We start from the raw sequence: 23,618 nt of genomic DNA on the forward strand, positions 1-23,618 counted from the left end.
CAGTGCTTTACATGACGTGTTCTATATGTCTGCCATTCTGCCGGATGTACACGGTTAAACGTTTAATCCAGTTTTCGTGAACATGCGGAAGAACCGCAAGTGATCCTTTTGCCTTGCCCTGTATACCGCCTGTAAGGTTGACATGCTGTGAATTACTTGGTTTTATGGCCAATATGTGATTTTTCAGTTCTTGCTTTTTGCAGGCTGCTCTGGGCATTGCTAACCTCATTGTCATGGCTATGATGGAGAATGGTATTTCAGCAGAGGCCGCGCGAGAAAAGATCTGGATGTTTGACAAGTTTGGATTACTAGTGCAGGTGAGTGTCTAGTGGCGGCCATTTCAAGGCTACAAATGTAACCATAAAGGGCAGTATTATAGTTATATTCTTGTACATAGGAGCAGTATTATAGTAGTTATATTCACATAGGAGCAGTATTATAGTAGTTATATTCTTGTACATAGGGGCAGTATTATAGTAGTTATATTCTTGTACATAGGAGGCAGCATTATAGTAGTTATATTCTTGTACATAGGAGGCAGTATTACAGTAGTTATATTCTTGTACATAGGAGCAGTATTATAGTAGTTATATTCTTGCACATAGGAGGCAGTATTATAGTGGTTCTTGTACATTGCAGACAGTATTGTAGTAGTATTGACCTATTATTTAAACCCTAAATGCCTAAGAAGTTTGTATGTAATTTATTTTACTCATTAGGGCCGTGAAGAAGTTGCAGATGGCAACCAGGAATCTTTTGCACATCTTCCTCCTGATCAGACCGTGAAAACCTTTCTGGATGCAGTCAATGTTCTGAAGCCAACTGCAATCATAGGTGTGTGTGTGGTCCGCTTTCAGGAGAGTAGCCTTGTTTGGTCATATCACTAATGTCTTGGGTGCAAGTGATTGGGGGTAGAGTGATGTACAGAAGGGAAAAGGCAAAGTGAAAGAAACCGGAACCCGTGTAGCACAGAGTATTTCAGGAGATAATAATTCCGATCTTTATTGTGGGGGATGCAGACAGCGACCTCTTTATTAATGTGATAATATTCGTGAGAAGAGTGCTAATGTGACAGGGACATTGTGACTTGGGCCTCTTTCACACGGGCGTCATGTTTTTGGCCAGGATAAGATGCGGGTGCGTCGTGGGAAAATGCACAATTTTTTCCACGCGAGTGCAAAACATTATAATGCGTTTTGCACGCGCGTAGGAAAAATCAGCATGTTTGGTACCCAAAGCCGAACTTCTTCACAGAAGTTCGGGTTTGGGTTAGGTGTTGTGTAGATTGTATTATTTTCCCTTATAACATGGTTATAATGGAAAATGATAGCATTCTTAATACAGAATGCATAGTACAATAGGGCTGGAGGGGTTAAAAAATTAAAAATTTAAATTTAACTCGCTTTAATCCACTTGTTCGCGCAGCCCGGCTTCTCTTCTGTCTTCTTCTTTGAGGAATAGGACCTTTTGATGACGTCACTGGTGATGGTGATGGATCATGTGACGGACCATGTGATGAGCGCAGTGACGTCACCACAGGTCCTTTTCCTACTGCACAGCAAAGATGAAGACAGAAGAGATGCCGGCTGCGCGAACAAGTGGATTAAGGTGAGTTAAAAAAAAAATTTTAACCCCTCCGGCCCTATTTTACTATGCATTATGTATTAAGAATGCTATTATTTTCCCATATAACCATGTTATAAGGGAAAATAATAATGATCGGGTCCCCATCCCGATTGTCTCCTAGCAACCGTGCGTGAAAATCGCACCGCATCCGCACTTGCTTGCGGATGCTTGCGATTTTCACGCAGCCCCTTTTACTTCTATGGGGCCTGCGTTGCGTGAAAAACGCACAAAATAGAGCATGCTGCGATTTTCACGTAACGCACAAGTGATGCGTAAAAATCACAGCTCGTGTGCACAGCCCCATAGAAATGAATGGGTTCGGATTCAGTGCAGGTGCAATGCGTTCACCTCACGCATTACACCCACGCGGAAAACTTGCCCGTGTGAAAGGGGCCCTAGAGTACTGAAGGGAGAAGTTACGTGAGAGTTACTTGGTGGTAGGAGCAGCGCAGAGCATTTCAGGAGAGGAGTGTGGTGAACTTATGAGGAGGCAGTGGCCTCTAGTTTGGACAGGACAGTATGTGGCAGGGACAATGTCATGGTGTGGAGAAGGGGAATGGACGCTACAGCACAGAGTATTTCAGGAGGGTCGTGTGGCGGCAGGGACAGGTTATGAATTTGGGACATTACTATATTTGCCTGTTTTTATGTAGGAGTTGCTGGAGCTGGACGACTCTTCACAGAAGATGTTATTAGAGCAATGAGTGCAATTAACGTGAGGCCGATCATCTTCGCTCTTAGTAATCCGACCGCGAAGGCCGAGTGCACGGCAGACGAAGCCTATACCTGGACGGAGGTTTGTGGTCAATATGGCACCCGAAGACCAAAAAGTTATCAATGACGATATCGGGAATTTTCTTTGACTTTTTTTTTTTTTGTTGGGTATTTTTCAGGGACGCTGTCTCTTTGCCAGTGGCAGCCCATTCGATACAGTGACTTTAAGTGATAGCCGTACCTTTAAGCCAGGACAGGGAAACAATGCCTACATCTTTCCAGGTGAGGAAAAAGGTCATGCGTGGTTTTATCGTATGCCTCAGTATTCCGCGAGATGCAGTAAAATTGTGATATTTCCAAGAATTGTGCTGTGATCTCATTATTTGGGCAGCAAGAATGTGAAAGGATCTTGGAAAGTTCTAATTACATTAGGCGATTGTAATGATGTTATACTCTTATCACCAGGTGTCGCTCTCGCGGTTATCCTGAGCGGAGTCCGTCACATAAGTGATCGCGTCTTCCTTGAAGCTGCAAAGGTGAGATCATGTAGTGTTATGAAATCATCATGCTGGGTAACAACCAATATGGCTGCCATCACAGCTCTCACAAGGGTAGTCACCAAAGAGACTTGGGGCTCGTGCTCACAAACGTATTTTCTATCCGTGTCCGTTCAGTTTTTGTGTGGCCCATATGCGGAACCATTCATTTCAATGGGGCCGCAAAAAAAATATGGAAATGACTGTGTGCATTCCGATTACGTATGTCTGCATAGCCATTCCGCAAAAAAGATAGAACATGTTCTATTCTTGTCCGTTGGATCCGCAAAAAAAAAGATGCAATACGGATGTCACACGGATGTCATCGGTATTTTTATGGATCCGTGTTTTGCGGACTGCAAAATGCATACGGTCGTGTGCATGAGCCCTTAAAGGGGTTTGCTGATCTCAGACATTGATGGTCTATCACTAAAATACACCATCAATGTCAGATAGGTGTGGGTCCCACCTCTAGGAACCCCTTCTATCTCCAGAACAGGGCCCCTGAACTGATGGAGACCAATATAGTAGTTTGAATATAGTAGAGTGAGTGAATGGAGAGTGCACCACGGATGCATGGTCAACACACTATTCACTGCTATGGGAGTGCTGGAAATGGCCCAGCCAGTACTAGTACTAGAACTCCCATAGCGGTGAATGGAGGGTCACCACGCTTGTGCAATGCGCTCTCCTTCACTCCGGGACCTGATCTAGAGATAGGTGCAGGTCCCACCTCTGGGACCTGCTCCTATCTTGCATTGATGGCATATCCTAGCGATGGGAATAACCTTTAATATATTGATGATCTATCCTCAGAATAGGCCACCAACTTCTGATTGGTGGGAGTCCCAGAATGGTGACTCCCAGAATTCCCACCAATCGGCTTTTGGAAGGAGCAACGGTACTCGACAAAGCGCTGTAGCCTCCTCCTCAGTATTTGACATCAGGTCCATTGGTCACACGGCCGTTGCGAAGCTCAGGCTTAGTCACGTGAATGGGACCGTGCTGCAGTTCCAAGCACGGCCACTGTTCAGTGTGCGGCACTGTGCTTGGTCTGAGTGCAGCCCCTTCACATAGCTGATCATGGGGCTGCAGGATATCAGACTGACACTATTTAGAAATTAAGGATAGGTCGTCAATATTTAGGAGGTTATCTCCAGAATTTAAAAATAAAATATCAGGAGTAATGCACACTATTTAAAATAGATCAGTACAAAAAAAAAAAAAAAAAAAGCTCTCCAGTGTACTGCTCATCCTTTTTAGCTTTTTTTACTCGCCTCTCTGCAGTTCTGGTCTCTTCCCTTTCTGTGGGCGGACAACAGCTCGTCCCATGTGACCATCAAGCACCTGCATCTCCCAGGAATGCACTGCAGTCAGCTCTTGTTAACACCTTCCTCCCCTGCATAGAAAATAGCCCCTCACAAACAGCCACAGGGATTCCACTAATAAATAGCACTATGGTATCTAATGCCCATTAGGGTGAAAAGGCTGCTTCACTGCATTCCCTTTGCCTTAGGTGGCCAGAAGTGCAACCATGCAGGGAACTGCAGCACACTTCCAGTGATGGCCCCATCATTGCCAGGATCATCAGGATTCAGAGAAATCCACCCATTGTAAATTGATGGCATATCTTGGCTGTCACTTTTATGATGGGAAAATCCCTTTAAACAGCACTTTTTATCTGCCTACAGATAACGAAATGAGTCAATTCCTCCAGGAACAGGACTATCCAAGAATGCAGAGTTTCTAGAAGTGTAAAGAACTTTGCACTCCATTTGTTCTGAAGTTTCTGAATGTTCCTGGGCCCTGATGAAATATCTATTCCCTCGAATGTCTTGTGCCTTGGTGCGGTCCTTAGGAGAAGCCATTGCTGCTAGGTGCTTTGTGCATGGTCCAGGGGGTCTCTGCACGACCTGTGACATAACCTGTGGTCATAGGGGGCAGGAATTTTGCAGTCAGCTTCTCCTTGGCTGATAACCGGAAACAATAGAGTGCAATTAGCTACATGTATAGGGACGTTATAAATACTATAACAGATTATAATCCATTTCCGGATCTTGTCTGCTAATTGTTCTTTCCAGGCTCTCGCAGAACAGTTAACTGCTGAAGAGCTGGCTCAAGGGCGTCTGTATCCACCGCTGTCCAACATCAGAGAGGTCTCCATATATATCGCTGTCAAAGTAGGTGCAATTTCATCCCCTGTTGTTTTCCTGGGTAACAGTAGTTCATTATCTCTATGGAAACTATAGTTTCCGAATGTCTCCTATTTGTCAAGCTCAAAGGCGTAGAAGGGGCCACTAAGTTTTTACATTTAGGCTTGTATCAACATAGTTTTAGATGATAACATTTTGGCTGCTTGCATCTGCCACTAGGGGGAGCTCATATAGATTTATTATTGAGGACTGTTGGGTCTTATTTTTTTGGAAACCAATTACTGTTCCAGATCAGCATTTATTTATTTTTTTAATCTGACAGGAAACCAATGCAAATTGGGAGATTGGGAGATTAATCAAATTAATTCAATTATTTCACCTGTTTTCTAGCTGGTGATGTAATTTTTTATTTTTTTTGCTGAATTGCCAAATAAAATTTTGCAAAATGGTACACGTCATCGTGAACCATCATATAGGAATATGGGCCCTGTACTGTACGTCATGTCTGCAGAGGGGCCCGCCACTGTAACGGCATGTCTGCAGTTGGGCCCGCTACTGTTACACCTGCGCGCCACTGCAATGTTGTCTGCAAGCAGTTAGAAGGAGAAGAGAACACTTCAAACAGCTGATCAGCAGGGGTACGGGCATTCGGACCCTTGCCAATCTGATATTTATGACCTATCCTGAGGATAGGTCATCAATATTACAAAAGCAGACAACCCTTTTTAAGTCACTGAAAATATATTACGTTACTTATCCTGAGTTACTGCAGTATAGTGCAGAGCTGCATTCACAATTCTGCAACCTTTAGAGTTGTAATCTACCAGCATTCTCTGCTGATTCAGTGTCTGCATAGAGCTTACAACAGATGCTATGGAGTCATGTAATAAAAACATACAGCTCTGAAGGATAATACAGGAGATAACTCAGGATAAGTAATGTATGTACATAGTGACTCCAGCAGAATAGTGAGTGCAGCTCTGGAGTATAATACAGAATAGAACTCTGAATCAATACAGCATAAATAATTTATGTAGACCTAAATAGTGAGTGCAGCTCTAGAGTACAATACATGATATACACTAGTCATGAAAAAGTTAGGGATATTTGGCTTGTGGGTGAAATTTCAGGATGAACCTACCGTCTCTAAACTTTTGAATGCACATGTCCAACTGTTCAATGTTTCAGTACTTTTTGCACAACTTGCTGTTCTCTAACAAGGAGCCTAACGGCAAAATTCACAACACGTGTTTGATCCATGAATCGCCCAATAAATTTCCTGGTTCAATTAGAATTGGTATTTAAACAGTCCTCCTCATCATGCTGTTCACATTTTGACATGAGACCAAGACGACACCTAACAATTGATCAACAGTATCTCGCCATTGCAAAGCTTCGAAGCAGGATGTTCTCGGATGGAAGTGGCCACTGAGCTTAGAGTGTCATCAGCAGGTTTTATCAGAGATACTGAGAGACTGGAAGAGTCCCAGAAAGGCATAGAAGTGGAGGTCCTTTGGTCACATCTCACACTGATGACCGCTTCATTGTGAACAATGCCCTGTGGAACTGGATGATGAATTCCACACAACTCGAGGCACCTAAGTGTCACGTCAGACCATTCGAAACCCTTTACATCAGCGTGGTCTGCGTGCTAGATGACCTGCAAGGGTACCTGACCACACCACCAGGCACAGGCGTCACCGATGTGCAGGGAGCATCTAGACTGGACGAGGGACCAGTGGGCCTCAGTGCTGTTTACTGATAAAAGTTGATTCACGCTGAGAAGAAATGATGGCCGCCAATGATGTTGGAGACGGAGAGCGCTATGCATCAGCCACTGTCACCAAACTAGCCTTTGGTGGTAGTGTTACAGTGTGGGCAGGTGTGTCAAGCCCATACTACTGGAAGAACATCAATAATCCAGTCATTGTGCCTCTGCATGAACAACACAGGCCTAATTTCATCTTCATGGATGACTATGTGCCAGCTCATCGAGGTCACATCATTAGGGGACGGCTGCTGGAGACTGGGGGACCTGATATGGAGTGGCCTGCACCTTCTCCAGACCTGAATCCCATTGAAAACCTATGGGATCAGCTGAGTCGCTGTGTAGAGGCTCGTAACTCTGTACCCCAGAACCTCAATGACCCGAGGGACACCCTTCAAGAAGAGTGGGATGCCATGCCTCAGCAGACAATAAGTTGACTGGTGAACAGCATGAGATGTCGTCAAGCTGTAATTGATGCTCCAGGCCACAAGTTTTTGAGACGCTGACCTTTTTGTGGGGGTATACCCAGCACTGGTGTTGGCTTTTGTTTCAATAAATTATTTGAGATGAGGAAATCACAATTTCTGCTTCTACGTAAATGTCCTACTTTCATGATATAATATCACTGGAGTGGGAACTTTTTATGTTTTTTTTCATAATTTTCACCTGAAAGCCAAATATTCCTAAGTTTTTGTGAGTAGTTTATGCTTCTGTATATTTATATTTTAACCATTGTACATTTCCCTTCCAGGTGATGGAATTTGTATATCGAAATGGCATGGCCTTCCAGTACCCTGAGCCTCTGGATAAGAACACATACATTCGCTCTAAAGTATGGAGCACGGACTATGACTCTTTCCTACCCGATGTCTACGACTGGCCTGAGTACGCATCAAAACCGCATAAAATGTTCTGACTCCCCCCTCACTCCTAGGGGCTCAGTACAAAGCTTTGCACAATACCTTATACACAAATTTCACTTCATTTATGCAAGAATGTGTCCATCTTCCTGTGTCTTGTACAGAAAGATACCTCTCCTACATTCCTGCTTTATAGACCCTCCACATCCTACCAGCCTGAAAGGGGCACACATTTCTGGAGCAGCTCATTGCGTCATCTATATATTTTGCATATTTAATATATTTTACGCTATGTTTTTATTGTAGTGCCATGATGTCAGCTGCACCTTTATACTCTGAGTTTGCTTTTTTTACCCCCCTTTTTTTTAATTTTTTTTTAATGTAATGCAACCTTTTATAATGGTGTTTTTAACAAAGTATTATTTGAGTTTACGATCAGCACGCTGCTTACATCCCAGAAAGTGTCAATGGGGCTCATGCACACGACCGTATGTATTTTGCTGTCAACAAAAAACGGATCCGTCCATGTGCATTCCGTATTTTGCAGAACAGAACAGCTGGCCCCTAAGGCCTCATGCACACGACCGTATGCATTTTGCGGTCCGTGAAAAATGGATCCGCAAAAAATACGGATGACGTCCGTGTGCATTCCGCATTTCGCGGGACAGAACAGCCGGCCCCTAATAGAACAGTCCTATCCTTGTCCGTAATGCGGACAATAATAGGACATGTTCTATTTTTTTGCAAAACGGAAATACGGACATACAGAAACGGAATTCACAAGGAGTAACTTCATTTTTTATTTTTTTTGTAAACCCTTTAAAATGGATAGTTCCATATACGGTCCGCAAAAAAACCCAGAACGGACACTGAAAGAAAATACGTTCATGTGCACGAGGCCTAATAGAACAGTCCAATCCTTGTCTGTAATGTGGACAATAAGGCCTCATGCACACGACGTTCCGTTTTTGCGGTCTGCAAATGGCGGATCCGCAAAAAAAACGGAAGCCACCCGTGTGCCTTCCGCAATTTGCGTAATGGAACGGGCGGCCCATTGTAGACATGCCTATTCTTGTCCGCAAAACGGACAAGAATAGGACATGCTATATTTTTTTTACGGGGCCTCGGAATGGAGCAACGGATGCGGACAGCACACGGAGTGCTGTCTGCATCTTTTGTGGCCCCATTGAAGTAAATGGGTCCGCACCCGAAAAACGGTCGCGTGCATGAGGCCCAATAAGGCATGTTCTATTTTTTTGTTTTTGTCGAACGGACATACGGAAACGGAATGCACACAGAGTAACTTCAGTTTTTTTTTTGCGGACATTGAAATTAATGGCTCCGCATACGGACCTAAAAAAAAACACAGAACGGACATGGAGCGAAAATACGTTTGTGTGCACGAGCCCTAAATCCCATATTCCCAGGGAATATCACTGGGAATAGAGTCCCCAGGCACCAGTCATGGGATCTACCAATCTACAGACACGATATTGACATCTGTATATATTTTACATGACCAAAGTTAATCTAGGTGCAGATATTTTTGTAATTAAATCTTAGAATTTTTAAAAATTTCGCTTTACCGCATTTCCAAAAAAGATGAAGATAAAATAATGTTCTCCTTTTGAAAAATGACTGCAAAACAGCAAAATATTCTCGGGCAGTGACCACATGACAATTGTTTTTACATTTCTTTATAGAATCTGCAGCTTGTCTTTTTGTTGCCTAGCAACCAGCTGACTTCCTGTCTGGGTGACCACTATGTCTTTACATGTATCTAGAAGTACTGAAGTGGTCACAAAGAATTATTATTTTTTTATTTTTTTTATTTATTTTATTTTTTAAAACCTCTGCTATAGATTTCCTATGCCATGCTGCACAGACTTGATTTTAGTCTCTTTCATCAATTAAAAAAATTAAATCAATCAAAGCAAGGGGGTTAAAGGGCAGCAACAAGAAATACTGTATAAGTGCTATAAGGAAAGCTCAGGGAAGAAATTGTGTACCAGTGAGCACAAGTTCTAAAGGGGGTTGTCTGAAATTAGAAAAACGGATGTGCTGTTTTTTTTTTTTTTCCAGAAACGGCGCCACTCCTGTCCATTGGCTGTGTCTGGTACTGCAGCTGAGCTTCATTCAAATAAAAGGAGCTGAACTGCAATACCAGACACAGCGAGTGATGCTAATTTTGTATAGAAACAATCCCTTTTTCTAACTTCATGCAGTGTACCTAGATTCCCTGGTGTCGAGATGTCCTCTGCTTTTCTTGAGTCTCCATCCATCTTGTTGTTGGTTGTCCACAGTCTCTTCTGCTCTGGTATAATGATATTTTCCAACAAGTTGAGTTTTTCTCATGAGATATCTTGAATAACGTGAAGTTTCAGTGTGGTCACTTGGGCTCCAAGTGGTAGGCCCAGCTTGATTTACCTGAGGATGCTCTTGTTTGTTCTCCTTGTCATCCATCTTAATGTCAGAAGTCACCGACATCAAAGTCAATTCTAGGCGTGACAGTGTTAGCTTTTCATATTTTGTTCATCTCTTCATCTGCTTACATTACATGTGGATGGTTTCTTGATGGCCGCCTTAGTTTTATACAGGCATTTTGGAATATGCCTCTAAAAATCTAGTAGCAAAACTACCATCGGGGCCGGCCCTAACACTGCCAAAGAGACCGTATCATCAGGTGGTGACTTACTGGGTAAATCTGGGTTTATTATAAATATTTTAAAAAGGATTTTCTGTCCTCACACTTACTGTTTTCTGCAGTTTGTCAGCTTTGCTGTATAGACTGGGACAGAATGAGCAGAGCCATCTCATAATCAAAGGGCGGGAGATATGACAGCTCTGTTATTCTGCTGAAGGCCTAAATAAGGCAGGATAGTAACAGTAAACCTACATACAGTATAAGGGTCTGTATGCAGCTCCTTGTCACTCCCTAGTCTCTTAGGCGCATAAACACTGATGGTCCTTATAATGGTTATGTTCTAAATTAAAGGGGTTAAGCGGGACCCAACATTGTGTGGAAGGCTGGGAATGTAATAAACTAAGGAAAATTAGCCTTGCCCACCTACTCAATCCCTGGTTGTTCCAGTGTTGTCACTGCAGTGCTCCCCACGGTCTATGCTTCTGGTGCTGTAGTAATGACGTGCCCGACTACTTCATGTTAGGCCCCTTTCACACGAGCGAGTATTCCGCGCGGGTGCAATTCGTGATGCATTGAATCCGGACCTATTCATTTCAATGGGTCTGTGTACATGAGCGTTGGTTTTCACGTATCACTTGTGCGTAGCGTGAAAATCGCAGCATGTTCTATATTCTGTGGATGCGATGCGTTTTTCACGGATGGTTGCTAAGAGATGTTGTTTGTAAACCTTCAGTTTTTTTATCACGCATTGCACCCTCACTATAAAAACTGAATGAACTTGTTTGCGAAATCGCGCATTTTTCACTGAACGCATTCGCAACGCATCCGGACCTAATCCGCTCACACTCGTCTGCAAGGGGCCTAACTGTCTTCAGCGGTCATCTGGGGTAGTCGAGCACAGCGTCTCTGCTCCAGCTCCAGTCTCTTCAGCAGTGAAGTCCCCATCTACCTCATAACTTTTCGAGGGTGTTTGGGTTCATGTTGCCTAGCAACCACTTGACTTTGGCCATGGTGACCACTCTTTTATTACACGTACTAAAGTGATCACAGGACTTTCGATGTTGTACAACATTCCATAAGCACAGTCCATTTAAAGTAGTCTATTTATGCAGTATTTTAGTGAAGTGCTTCCTAAGTAATACAAATTTACTCCATTGATGGAGAATAATTCCTGGTGGAATGGTAATTAGCATTTAAAAAAATGTGTAATTATTTTTATTATAAGTGTCTGCTAACAAATTGAATCTTTCATCCCTGGGTAAAGATCTTACCATGAATATGAATCAGTCCAATGACGTGACCCCTTAAAGGGCATCTGTCAGCAGTTTTGTACCTATGACACTGACTGATCTGTTACTTGTGCACTTGGCAGCTGAAGACATCTGTGTTGGTCCCATGTTCACATGTGCCCGCATTGCTGAGAAAAATGATGTTTTATTATATGCAAATGAGCCTCTAGGAGCAACGGGGGCGTTACCATTACACCTAGAGGCTCTGCTCTCTCTGAAAATGCTGCATCCTCTGCACTGATGATGTTTTCACTGCCTGGCTCTATCAATCAAAGTGCAGAGGGTGTTGCAGAGAGAGCAGAGCCTCTAGGTGTAATGGTAACACCCCAATTGCACCTAGAGGCTCATTTGCATATATTGAAACATCATTAATGATATATATATATATATATCTTTAACTAAATTCCAGAGATATTATCATTTTTCTGATTTGTTGCAGTGGCCATTTTTGAAAAACGCGTCAACAGGAAGTGCAGCCATATTGGTTGGTGACGTTTGGATAAGCTTCTCAGTCACCTGTTATTTTGTGTCAGTGTCTTACCTGAAACAAAGTATCAATTCACTGAGAAGCTAATTTCAAGGTCACATCCAATACGACTGTACTTCCTGTTTTCACAAAAATGGTTGCTTGAACTGAATACCAATTTCACCATAACTTTGTAACTAAATAAAACCTAACTACTAAATGTTGGCTGCTGCTCCATCTTCTGAATTACTAATATATGGACAATTTTACATTTTGGCTGGAGATAGCCCTTTAATTAGAGGTGGTCACACATGTGCCAATTGTCAGCCATGTGTATGTCACTAATTAACTGCTTTCAACTAATGGAAACTTACTTAATTTTCCAATATAGTGGTATATCAATGTTTTACAATACCTCTGCTTGCTGTCGTCCAATAGGAACCTTAATTGTTTACCCTGTCCTGGTCATGTGATGGACTCGCAGGTGTGCGTTTTCTTACAGTACACTTATCAGCGGCGTGTTTCGTCATGAGATGTGTGTCACATGACACGGACAGATTTTGTATCGTCTAGAACTAAATAATGAAGGTTTCTATTGAATGACAGCAAGCAGAGATCACGAGGAATCGATACAGAAAGTATATTGGAAAACTGATTTGCTGAAACAGTAGTACCCCTTGGAGAGCTGGACAAGACCTGAAACATGAGAACCAGCGTACAGCAGTGATAACATTGTAAAATGTGGCAGATATAATGTCATACACGTCCCTTTAATGACCCAAGTAATACCTGGACACCGGTCAGATGACCATGACTCTTTGACCCATGTCTGGAAATGTACATAGATACACACAGTAATTTATTTTATGGAAGTGATCAAATTTATTTTTAACTATAGAAATCCGAAAACAGTTTGGGGTATTTTTTTTGTCTTATTTTTGTTAATTTTTTATTATTAACCCCTAATTGTTGCATATGAGCTAATGGGCTTGTTGTAATTGTGTCACAGAGTGGCGTGTCCTCAGGGATGCTTCTTGAGCTTGTTGGGAAATTCAGTCCTTTAATTAATTAAATTTTTTGTACTTTTTTTTTTTTAATGCTGATGAAAAAAAATAAAAAAATCACTGACGAAGCAGCACAAAATGATGGCTAAAAATGTAACGTTAATTTACAGCTGATATAGACACCTTGATGATGTTGGTTCGGTGCTTATCATTTGGGTTTGTATTTTTTATTTTTGTCCTTTATGTGTTTCGGTGACTAACAATAAATTCTATAGACGCTCACAAGTGTAATCTCTAAAATATGAAAATAACTGGGTTCTCCCACTATCGGGTACTGGTACTGTGTCAGTGTTGTAATAAATGTGGCATCTCCAACACAAAGCTGTACTGTCCAAAAAAAATGAAGAAATGAAAGATAACAAACTTTACAGCAGCATGATGAATTCTATCTTATCTTCTGGACTATAAGGCTTAGGGCTCATTCAGACAGCCGTATGTTTTGTTAAAATGCGGAACGGGTGCGCACCCATTCATTTCAATGGGGCCGCAAAAGAGGTGTGCTGTCCTCATTCGTTGTTCCGTTCCGCGGCCCCGCAAAAAATAGAGCATGTCCTATTCTTTTCCGCAATTATGGACAAGAATAGGCATTTTCTATGAGAGTGACTGCCATGTGCGGTCCGCAAAACGCATACGGTCGTGTGAATGTAGCCTTAGACAGCAGAAAATTTAAAGAAAATCTTTTTCTTCTTGCTAAACCTTCCCTGGTGGTTTAATGAACTGGAGGGGTCAAATTCACTAACTTTGGGGTCTAGCTCGGAGGGGGTTAATAGTTTTGGGGCAGATCCTCTCAGGGACCGACTGGCTATAGATCCTAAAGGGACATTTCCTGGTGGACTAATGTCCAAGGGGTCGCCCGTGCCCCCCCTTATGGTTGCCAGCTGGGTACATAATGAGCTGATGCTCTCAGCATTAATTCATGCTAGGAGCATCGGGTACTTATGCACCTGACCAGCGGTCATAGCTGTCCTCCTGAACTCCACTGTGTCGCCATCCTCAGGATGCTGAAACAGTTAAATACTGCAGCGAAGGTGACAGTATTGTGCTGCACTGTGGTAATTGGTTCTGCTGGGGCGGTATTTTGTGATGCCCTATGGCAGTGATGGTGAACCTTTTAGAGATCAAGTGCCCAAACTACAACCCAAAACCCACTTATTTATCACAAAGTGCCAACACTGCAATTTAACCTGAATACTACAGTCCAATATAGTATATCTTCCATGTACTTTATCATTTATTATAATAGCCTGCCTACATTCAATGCGTCACCTGTGCCGTTCATAGTGCTCCCTGCGCTGATGAATGGCAGGAAAAATCTAAGGCATTTTGGTTCACCATAGACTTTTTCCAGAGTGCGGGTGCCCACAGAGAGGGCTCTGAGTGCCGCCTCTGGCACCCGTGCCATAGGTTCGCCACCACTGCCCTATGGTATTGTTGGCCCTGCCTACCTGTGTTGCACCTCCTTTTGTCAATTTGAACTCCCCTACAACATGGGGACACTTTTAGGCACTTTACTTTTCTGCCCCTTAGGGCTCGTTCACTCAAACGTATTTCGCGTTCTGTATACGGGACGTTTTCTGCGTTCCGCATACGGTATGTTTTCTGCGTTCCGCATACGGTCCATATACGGAACCATTCATTTCAATGGGTCTGCAAAAGATGCGGACAGCACTGTGTGCTGTTCACATGCGTTGCTCTGTTCCGTGGTCCTATACTATTCTTGTCCGTTTTGTGGACAAGAATAGGCATTTCTATAATAGGCCTCCTGTTCTTCTGCAAATTGCGGAAGGCACACGGGCGCCATCCGTGTTTTGCGGATCCGTGATTTGCGGACAGCAAAAAAAACTGCACGGTCGTGTGAACAAGCCCTTAGTCTGCCATCTGCTGACCATTAAAACAAAGCAATGACGCATGTGGTCACCTCATTAAATGTGCCTCTTGTCCTTGCTCTGTAGTGTCCTGCCATGTCTGCTCTGCTAGATTTTTTATTTATTTTTTGTTACATTTTTTTTTTCACTCTCCATGATCATGACTTTATACAAACACACATGCACACACACAGCTCTACAGCACTCACATTATACACACATTATACAGACACAACTCTGCAGTATGCATTTCATACACATACACAGCAGTGCACTATACACACAGCTCTGCAGCACACAAATAGTACATACACACAAACACTATATATACACAAATCTTCTGTATGCACAGCTGACACGCACAGCCCTGCTGCATACACCTCTGACAAATGGCTCTGATTTATACACAGCTGACATATATAAATACACACACACACCTCTGCTGCATACATAGCAGACATACACTCTTTGTAACTGGTAGTGGGTATGGGCTCACTGTGCCAACTAATTGGTTTGACTTTGGGCTAAACCGAAGGGCGTTGTCCTGGTATTCACCCTTTAACCCAAGGACCTGGACTTCGCTGCAGGAAACTAACCAAGCTGCTACCGCTTGGAATAGTTCTGGTGACTCACGGGGTCACAGACACTAGTGCAAATGTCCAAAGGGCCCTTTGGATATTTGAGTATAGGTTTCCGAACCTTATTGGTTGTGTGCCCCCTAAATCTATTGGTAAAAGACACTAGTGCAAAGCACCGCAAGGAGCAGACAATACTTGTAGTCAGGAGACAGGCTGGGATCGGCACAGAGTTTGTGTGTATCCATAAAGCAAATCTGAAGTCAGGGAAGGCGTAGTTTGCACATATCTGTAAATCAAGTCTGAGGTCAGGGCAGGCAGCGGAGGATCAGAGTCAGTAAACAGGCAGAGTTCTTACACAGGTAGGCAGACAGAAAAGCACACCTTCACTAGGACTAGCAAACAGTAGAATAATACCTAAAGCTCAGGTAAAGGGGAGGAAATAACAACCTAGTATAAATACGTGACCCGATGAGCAGCTTATTCAGCAACTGGACAGAGAGCAAGAGGGAAAGAGTAACTCTAGAAGAGACGATCACTGAGCAATTGGCTGCAATACACACAGAGCGAGCGGAGCGACACCTGCCTGGGATAGGGGAGCAGCAGAGAACACGGGCTGCCAGCGTAACACTAGTATCTTTAATAAAATCTCACATTTCTTGTCATTTCACTTGTCACCATTGTACCGTGCCCTGAGACGCCGGCTTCTTGTGAGTTTGAATTGTGCCGTTATGTTTAATGGCAGTTCATGTTGCCACTGTTCTGTGTGTCCTGGCCACGGTTACGTGTGGTGTGAATTAGTGCCAATGTGCTTGTATCACTTCTCAGTTCAGTACTGCATGAATTAATGTTCCCTGGCCTTGTGTTTGCATCTGCTTTGTGTCCCTCGCTGTGCAATCTCAGATTCTGCTCTCAGATTCAGTTGGATCTTCGCACGTTCTGTCTGTGTCTGGATTCTGTGAAGTCTGTTCCGTGCATGGTCTGAATTCTGTCCTAGTTCTGTTAGCCAACGAATTCCCAAGTTCTAGTTCTTGTCTAATCTGTCTTTCCACGTTCTTTTTGCGTATCTGCTCTGTCTGAACTGTGTCCCAGAGCTCTGTGCCTGTTCCGTCTTGCTAGGTCTCTGCACACATTTCTTCTTTGTCTGAACTGTCTCCTGAGATCTGTTCTGTGGGTTTTACATGTTCTTTGCTTGTTGGTCCTCAGTCTGGTTCTGTCCGTGTTTTGCCTTGGATTCGCTATGGCCTTGCTTGTGCTTCTGGTGCCATGCAGCAGTGTTTCTGACCTGTGGTTCAGCTGCCAACTACACCAGGACTATTCTTAGGGGGTAGCAGCCTGGTGGTTCCCCTGCAGCAAAGTCCAGATTCTTGTACAGGGGTTTAAAGGGTGAAAACCAGGGGGCCTCCAGAATTATGCCCTCAGGACTATCCCAACTGCAAACCACTTTAGTTGGCACAGTGGTTCCACAACCATTGTTCGTAACATTTCTGTACACGGTAAAGGCTAAATCCCCTGCGCAGTAAGGACCTTCTGACATCACAGGGTCATGTGAGATTCTAATATCATGTGACTCGGTAGCAAACTCAGGACATAGGAGCAGATTAATAGCTAAATCCCATGATACATGGTGATAAATATTACTAATATACTATAAAAATAATTAACCCTAATGTTGGTGTCTTCGGTGAGGCGCGCAGTGAATTTGTGGTTGAGGCTTCGAATGTCACATGATCCTGTGACGTCAAAGTCCTTACCGCACATGGATTTAGCCATTACCTCCTGTATGCTGAAACCCACTGTAGCATCTTTTTGGTCCCTCCCACTCATGACATCATCAAATATCCTCAAGCTGCAGTTAGTAGGAGCTTTCATCTCCTTCCCTTCAGCTTGGGGACCTTCAGGATGGAGATGGCTGTGTTTCTCGCAGTCCTCTCCATGATCGCTCACTCTTCTGCCTGCACTGATCACACAGAGAAGTATGCAGGAGCCCTGGTTTCTTACTGATCCACCAAAGCTGTGTATGAACGCTCTGCCAGATCATTAAGGGCCCGTTCGCATGGTGGATTTTAACACTGTCAATATCTGCCACTTATTCTGCAGCAGAAACTGCCACTGTTTCTGCCGTGTTTGTTCATTTTAGATGGCGCTGTCCAGTTTGCTGCTTGGCTCCATTAAATGGAGCCAAGCGGACACCTGCCATGGCTTTTAAGCGGCGTCCATTTGGAACACTGCGCCAAGAAAGGACATGTCCCTTCCTGGCACAGTAGCAGCTTTAAACCGCTGGTCCACAGCTCTGCCTCCCGGCAAACAATGGAAAGCAGACACCACGTGGCCGCCGGTGGAATTTTGGCATGGTGTACACTCAAAAATTCTGCGGTCAAATTCCACCATGTGAATGGCCCCTTAGGAAGCAATCGGGGAGGTCTGTACTGCTGGACCACCCTGACTGCAGACTATAAGACGCAGGCACTTTTTAGCAAGATTTTTTTTCTTGCAAAAAAGTCTTATAGACAAAAAATATGGGTCTATCTATCTATCTATCTCTTATTTATCTATTGGTCTATCTATATCTCATCTATCTGCATCTCATTATGTATCTAGCTATCTATCTCATAACTATAGGTTCCTTTACACTGGCCATACATTTGCCAGATAATCGCTAAGAAACATTTATACAAATGCTTGTTGCCAATTATCTGACAGTGTAAAGGTGCCGCCGATTACCCGTTGAATGAGCAAAATATTTGTTCATCGGGTAATATGATCGTTTGTGCGGTAACATAAATAATTGTTTGCCAACTGCAGATCGTTCCATCTAACAAGCCCTGCTGCTGCCGGCAAACAATGATACTCTATGGGGACGAGTGATTGCATTAGCGATCACTCCTCCCCATACTGCAGAGGAGATCGATGCATGTAAATACAGCATCTCCTTCACTGACGAGCAGCCAATCGCCTGCCAAATTGTTCAGTGTAAAGGGACCTTATCTCACAACTATTTCGTCTCTGCCTACCGCCTATTTTATCTTGAATTGCAATCCAAAGGGTAAAACAAAAATTCTTCTGTATAACGGCATTCACCTACGTCATAGTGCCCCCACTGAGATTTCTGGTAAGTTATTATTATGTTTTTGTTTAGTTTTTTTATCGTGGAGGAATATTTTACTTGAGGACCTTTCACCACCTCTTTAGGGCCTCTTTCACATGGGCTTTGCGGGTGCGTTGCGGGAAAAGATGCGGGTGCGTTGCGGGAACATGCAAGATTTATTTTTTTCCCCACGAGTGCAAAGCGTTTTAATGCGTTTTGCACACGCATGAGAAATATCAGCATGTTTGGTACCCAGACCCGAACCCGGATTTCTTTACAGAAGTTCGGGTTTGGATTCAATATTCTGTAAATTTTATTATTTTCCCTTATACCATGGTTATAAGGGAAAATAATAGCAATTTTAATACAGAATGCTAAGTAAAAGGTCAATTGAGGGTTAAAATAAATTAAATACAATAACTCACCTCCTCCAATTGATCACGTAGCTGCCGGTCTCCTGTTCTTTCTTCAGGACCTGTCAAAGGACCTGTGGTGACGTCACTGTGCTCATCACATGGTCCATCACCATGGTGATGGATCATGTGATGGGCACATTGATATCATCACAGGTCCTTTGACAGGTCCTGAAGAAAGAACAGGAGACCGGGAGCTACGTGATCAATTGGAGGAGGTTAGTTAATTTTTTATTTTATTTTTTTAACCCTCATTTGACCTTGTACTATGCATTCTGTATTAAAGAATGCTATTATTTTCCGTTATAATCAGGTTATAAGCGAAAATAGTACAGTGAATAGACTTTCATCCTAGCAACCATGCGTGAAAATCACACCGCATCCGCACATGCTTGCGATTTTCACGCAGCCCCATTCACTTCTATGGGGCCTGTGTTGCGTGAAAAACACACCATATAGAGCTTGCTGCGATTTTCACGCCACGCACAAGTAATGCGTTAAAAATTACCGCTCATGTGCACAGCCCCATAGAAATTAATGGGTCTGGATTTAGTGCAGGTACAATGCGTGCAGTGCGGAAAACTCCCATGTGAAAGGGGCCTAAAGAGGACCTTTCACCGTTCCTGACTTTAAGATATAAATACCTGGCAGTGTAGGGCATATTGATGAGATGTTATATCGCTTATATTTTTTTTCATCTGTTGGCTGCTCCGTTTTCCCCGCTGTGCCCCCCGTCCTGGTTTCCCGCTCATTATATAAATCCATACCATCGGTACAGGATGGAGGAGATGGCCGTGTTTCTCAGGGGGTGTCTTCTCCCTGGCTGTGAGCTGTCATAGCCGGGGAATAAAAAAAATAACTCCTCTTCTACCTGGCTGTCACGCTCTCTGCTGCGATTGGCCAGCTCACAGCCACGGAGAAGGAGACCTCCCCTGAGAAACACGGCCGTCTCCTCCCTGTACCAATAGTATGGGTTAGCATACAGGGCGGGAAACCAGAACGGGGGGCACAGCAAGGGAACGGAGCAGTGCATAGGAAACATAGTAAGCGCTATAACAGGGGTAGACAGCCTCTGGCACTCCAGCTGTTGTGAAACTACAACTCCCAGCATGCTGGAGTGCTAGAGGTTGCTGATCACTGCGCTATAACATACCTTCAGTATGCCCTATACAACCCACTAGTTATATGACAATGTCAGGTCTGGTGGCAGGTCCTCTTTAAAGAGGTTTTCTAGGATTTTAATATTGATCTCCTATCTTCAGGATAGGTCATCAATATCAGATCGGCATCCAGCACCCCTGCCAATCAGCTGTTTGAAGAGAAGTTTGCTCTTGTACGAGCTTTGTCTTCCCTTCATTATTTACCTGCTCGACATCGACATCGCAGAGGTGAGTGGGTGTAAGTACAAGAAGCTGTCCCATTCATTGCTATGGGACGTCTCCTTCCTATTTAAGTGTATAGGAGAGAATGGGACTTCTAGTAATTACACCTGCTCGCTGCTGGGATAGCGAGCAAGTAAACAATGAAGGGAAGGCTCAACCAGCTGATCAGCGGGGGTGCCAGGTGTCAGACCCCCGCCGATCTGATATTGATGACCTATCCAGAGGATAGATCATCATCAATATTAAAATCCAGAAAAATCCCTTTAAAAAAAGTCACTTTGTGAACTTTTTCCAACTTCTATGTTGGAAAAAGTGGAACAGGTGCTTTATTAATGTGGCTCTATTTCTGAGCACCATAATTCTAAATGTATTTGTCAGCCAACCGGCATAAATACATTAATAAATCTCCCCCTTGTAGCTCTAAATCCTCTGCTTCCCTTCATATAGTACATGATAGAACTACCCGCTGCCACCACTAGGGGGAGCTCAGTCTGAAGACATTTTATACTGGTACCATTTAACTCAATGAAAGCTGTAAAATCTCTTTGCACTTAGCTCCTTCTAGCGGAGGCTACAGAAAAAAGTTAATTGAGTCCAGCATCGGGTCAACCTTTTCCATGGGTCCTAAGGCAATGGTGTGGTCTGCATCCATAGTAAGTACCCATTATTCTGTATGACTTACTAGAAGGTGTCCATTTTGTTCCCTCTTTTATATACCTTCAATTGCTAGTGCATAAAGAACAGAAAGTTTGGAAAAGAGGCAGGTTACAGGCGGCTCCGTTCCTCTGTCAGCATTAGAAATCGGGCAAAGCAAGCACCTCCCAAAACAATGTCACACCTCAACCAGACCCAGTGTACATATGGTATACCTTCTGTACTCCAGTACCAGTCTGAGGTGGGAGTATTGAGAGATCCTGGTTACATGACCTCTTCCGTTTTGTGCATACAGCTCCAGTGCAGACCTAAGTGTGCAGTCTGATCCTGCAATCATGTGTTGCTCTTTTTCATCTGCCCTCTTAGATACTGTTTGTAGATTATTGAGAATTTGGGGGGCCAGTGGACGTGGAGTGGCTGCAGGATCAGACTACACAGAGTGTGTTTGCAGTCTGCAACCATGGAGCAAAACTGTGCTTAGTAGCTGTAGCTGTGCTTATTGTAATTGAGAGTATTTGCAAAGTTGCTCCCAGTTTTTATTTTAGATGCATTGGAGCAATAAAAACATTTGTTGCAAAAGTATGCACACCCTTCATCGTAACCCAAGTCCCAGCTGCCAGGAAACTCATCGATTCCATGGCGCAGTGTTGGTACTATACATCTATCCACAGCTAGGAGTAGGGAGTATAGTTTTGCCTGTGAAAGGAGGAAGGTATGACTATATGACACGTCATCACAAGGGACAGGAAGCGGTGGTCACCGGTGCATGCATGGACTGTAGCTATGTAATGGCAGGAGTTCAGGCTTCTGACATCATTATTTCAGGTCGGAATTCAGTTTTCACTGGAAACATCACAATGCATAACGGAAATAGTTGTAAGACAAATTTAGCTCTGCTACATCTATGTGCTACAATGTGGACAAAGCAATAGAAGCCTCTGTACAGAGAACTGATTAAATTGACATTTCCTTTTTTCTCTCTCTCTAGTTTGACAAAGACCTTTGAAGACATTTGGATATCAGCGACGCGGCAGAAATAGAGATTTCTCAAACACTTAATTCCTATTCATTGACAAACTCCTATCTCCGTGGAGTGCCTTTTTAACATATCTATAGATGTGTATTTGTCTCTATTGCATTCAATTACAAGAATAAAAAAAATAGTCATTGAAATTGTCCTTATTTGTAATTACAAGCAGGAGGCAGGGGAGAACAGAGTGACGCTGCATGGGATACACTGGAGATTCTGCACACAGCACTCACAGATAGTATACTCGGGCAGTGTTAGGGCTGATTCACATGACTATGCTCAGTCCGGGAAACTCTGCCCGTGTTGGCCACATGCCCTGTACAGACTGTGGCTCCCCAGACCTGAACGGACTGCATCATAGTATTTATGACTGTTCCTATATGATAGAGGCTCTGTAGTACTGTGCTCATATGATGTCAGTACAATACAATAGACCCATGATCAGGTAGGCACTGACAATAACTGTTCATAAATCACTATGATGCAGTCAGTTCAGGATGGGGAGGCGCGGGCCCGTCTGGGACATGTGGCCACCACACAGACTGTGTCTCCCAGACCGAGGACTGGAGCGGTGATGTGTTTAGGAACATTGGGGGCGTTACTACAGAAGGTGCATAGGGTAGCAGTTATACCTGAGCCCTGATGCCGGAGGGTCTTAAAGCAAAGCTTTCACCTTTCAAGGTTGAGGAATAGCGCACTCCTTTCCTGAATCTGAGTGTCATGGCTGCTTCAGTGCTCCATTTTCAGGAGTCGGAGGTTGCTCTGCTCAATATAATGTTGAATGCTCTGTAGTGGTGAGATCCGGTCACAAGACTGATACTTTTACACAACAAAAGCAATATGACCGTCCCAGGGTGATGTCACTGCAGATGCAAGAATTAGGAGAGGCCCTGATGAGAGAATCTGGAGGGAGCCATCTTGAAGAAGGGCACATGCCCTGGTATAGCTTGCACCCCGCTGCTGGATGATGCAGGACATTAGGCCTACTCCAGTGGCGAGATGCTTAGAATGCAAGTATAGTAAATGGCAGGCTCACCCTACACAACTAGTGGACCTAGGTGCTCTTGTGCCAGGACTGCCCCACAGTCCTTTAAGGAGATGTATCAGGTAAGTATATGAGGTGGAACAGGCACTCTATCCCCTGAAGCTGCGAAGGGGTGTTTCTATAGGTCAATATGGTGTTTGGATACAGTGTGCACTGAGACATGATATCATATAAAAATATTTATTTGATTTAGAACATAAAATTCATATGATTTCTCAAAATAGGTTAAAGTTAAAGAATAAGGTTGGTGAAAAGATAGGTAAAAAAGATAGATAAAAAAATATGATAACAAAAATGGTGGATAGTCCAATGAAATATAGTCTTGCAAAAATAGTTCATAGATACCAACCAAATGCCAGCTATGGGGAGTGGGGTGGATACCGCTCTCTAGGTGTTTAGCCTAGTTATATCCCCTGTGATCCACTTTGTTTTGCGAGGAGCCTTAA

At 43.5% G+C, this 23,618-nt stretch overlaps 1 protein-coding gene across 4 annotated transcripts in view; it reads left to right on the top strand.

Moving 5' to 3' along the window:
• Positions 1–22,264, top strand: part of ME2 (malic enzyme 2) — a 52,183-nt gene extending 29,919 nt beyond the window's left edge. For all 4 annotated transcript variants that reach the window (XM_044276340.1, XM_044276339.1, XM_044276338.1 and 1 more), the window contains 8 exons: positions 204–317; positions 720–834; positions 2,280–2,422; positions 2,520–2,622; positions 2,806–2,876; positions 4,958–5,056; positions 7,549–7,682; positions 22,086–22,264. In XM_044276340.1, the coding sequence (XP_044132275.1) occupies positions 204–317; positions 720–834; positions 2,280–2,422; positions 2,520–2,622; positions 2,806–2,876; positions 4,958–5,056; positions 7,549–7,682; positions 22,086–22,137 (831 nt within the window). In that variant the 3' untranslated portion in view covers positions 22,138–22,264. The remainder of the gene's footprint in view (positions 1–203; positions 318–719; positions 835–2,279; positions 2,423–2,519; positions 2,623–2,805; positions 2,877–4,957; positions 5,057–7,548; positions 7,683–22,085) is intronic.
• Positions 22,265–23,618: the final 1,354 nt, after the last annotated feature.

The sequence above is a fragment of the Bufo gargarizans genome, chromosome 1 (assembly GCF_014858855.1).
Source record: "Bufo gargarizans isolate SCDJY-AF-19 chromosome 1, ASM1485885v1, whole genome shotgun sequence".
Lineage (NCBI taxonomy): Eukaryota > Metazoa > Chordata > Amphibia > Anura > Bufonidae > Bufo > Bufo gargarizans.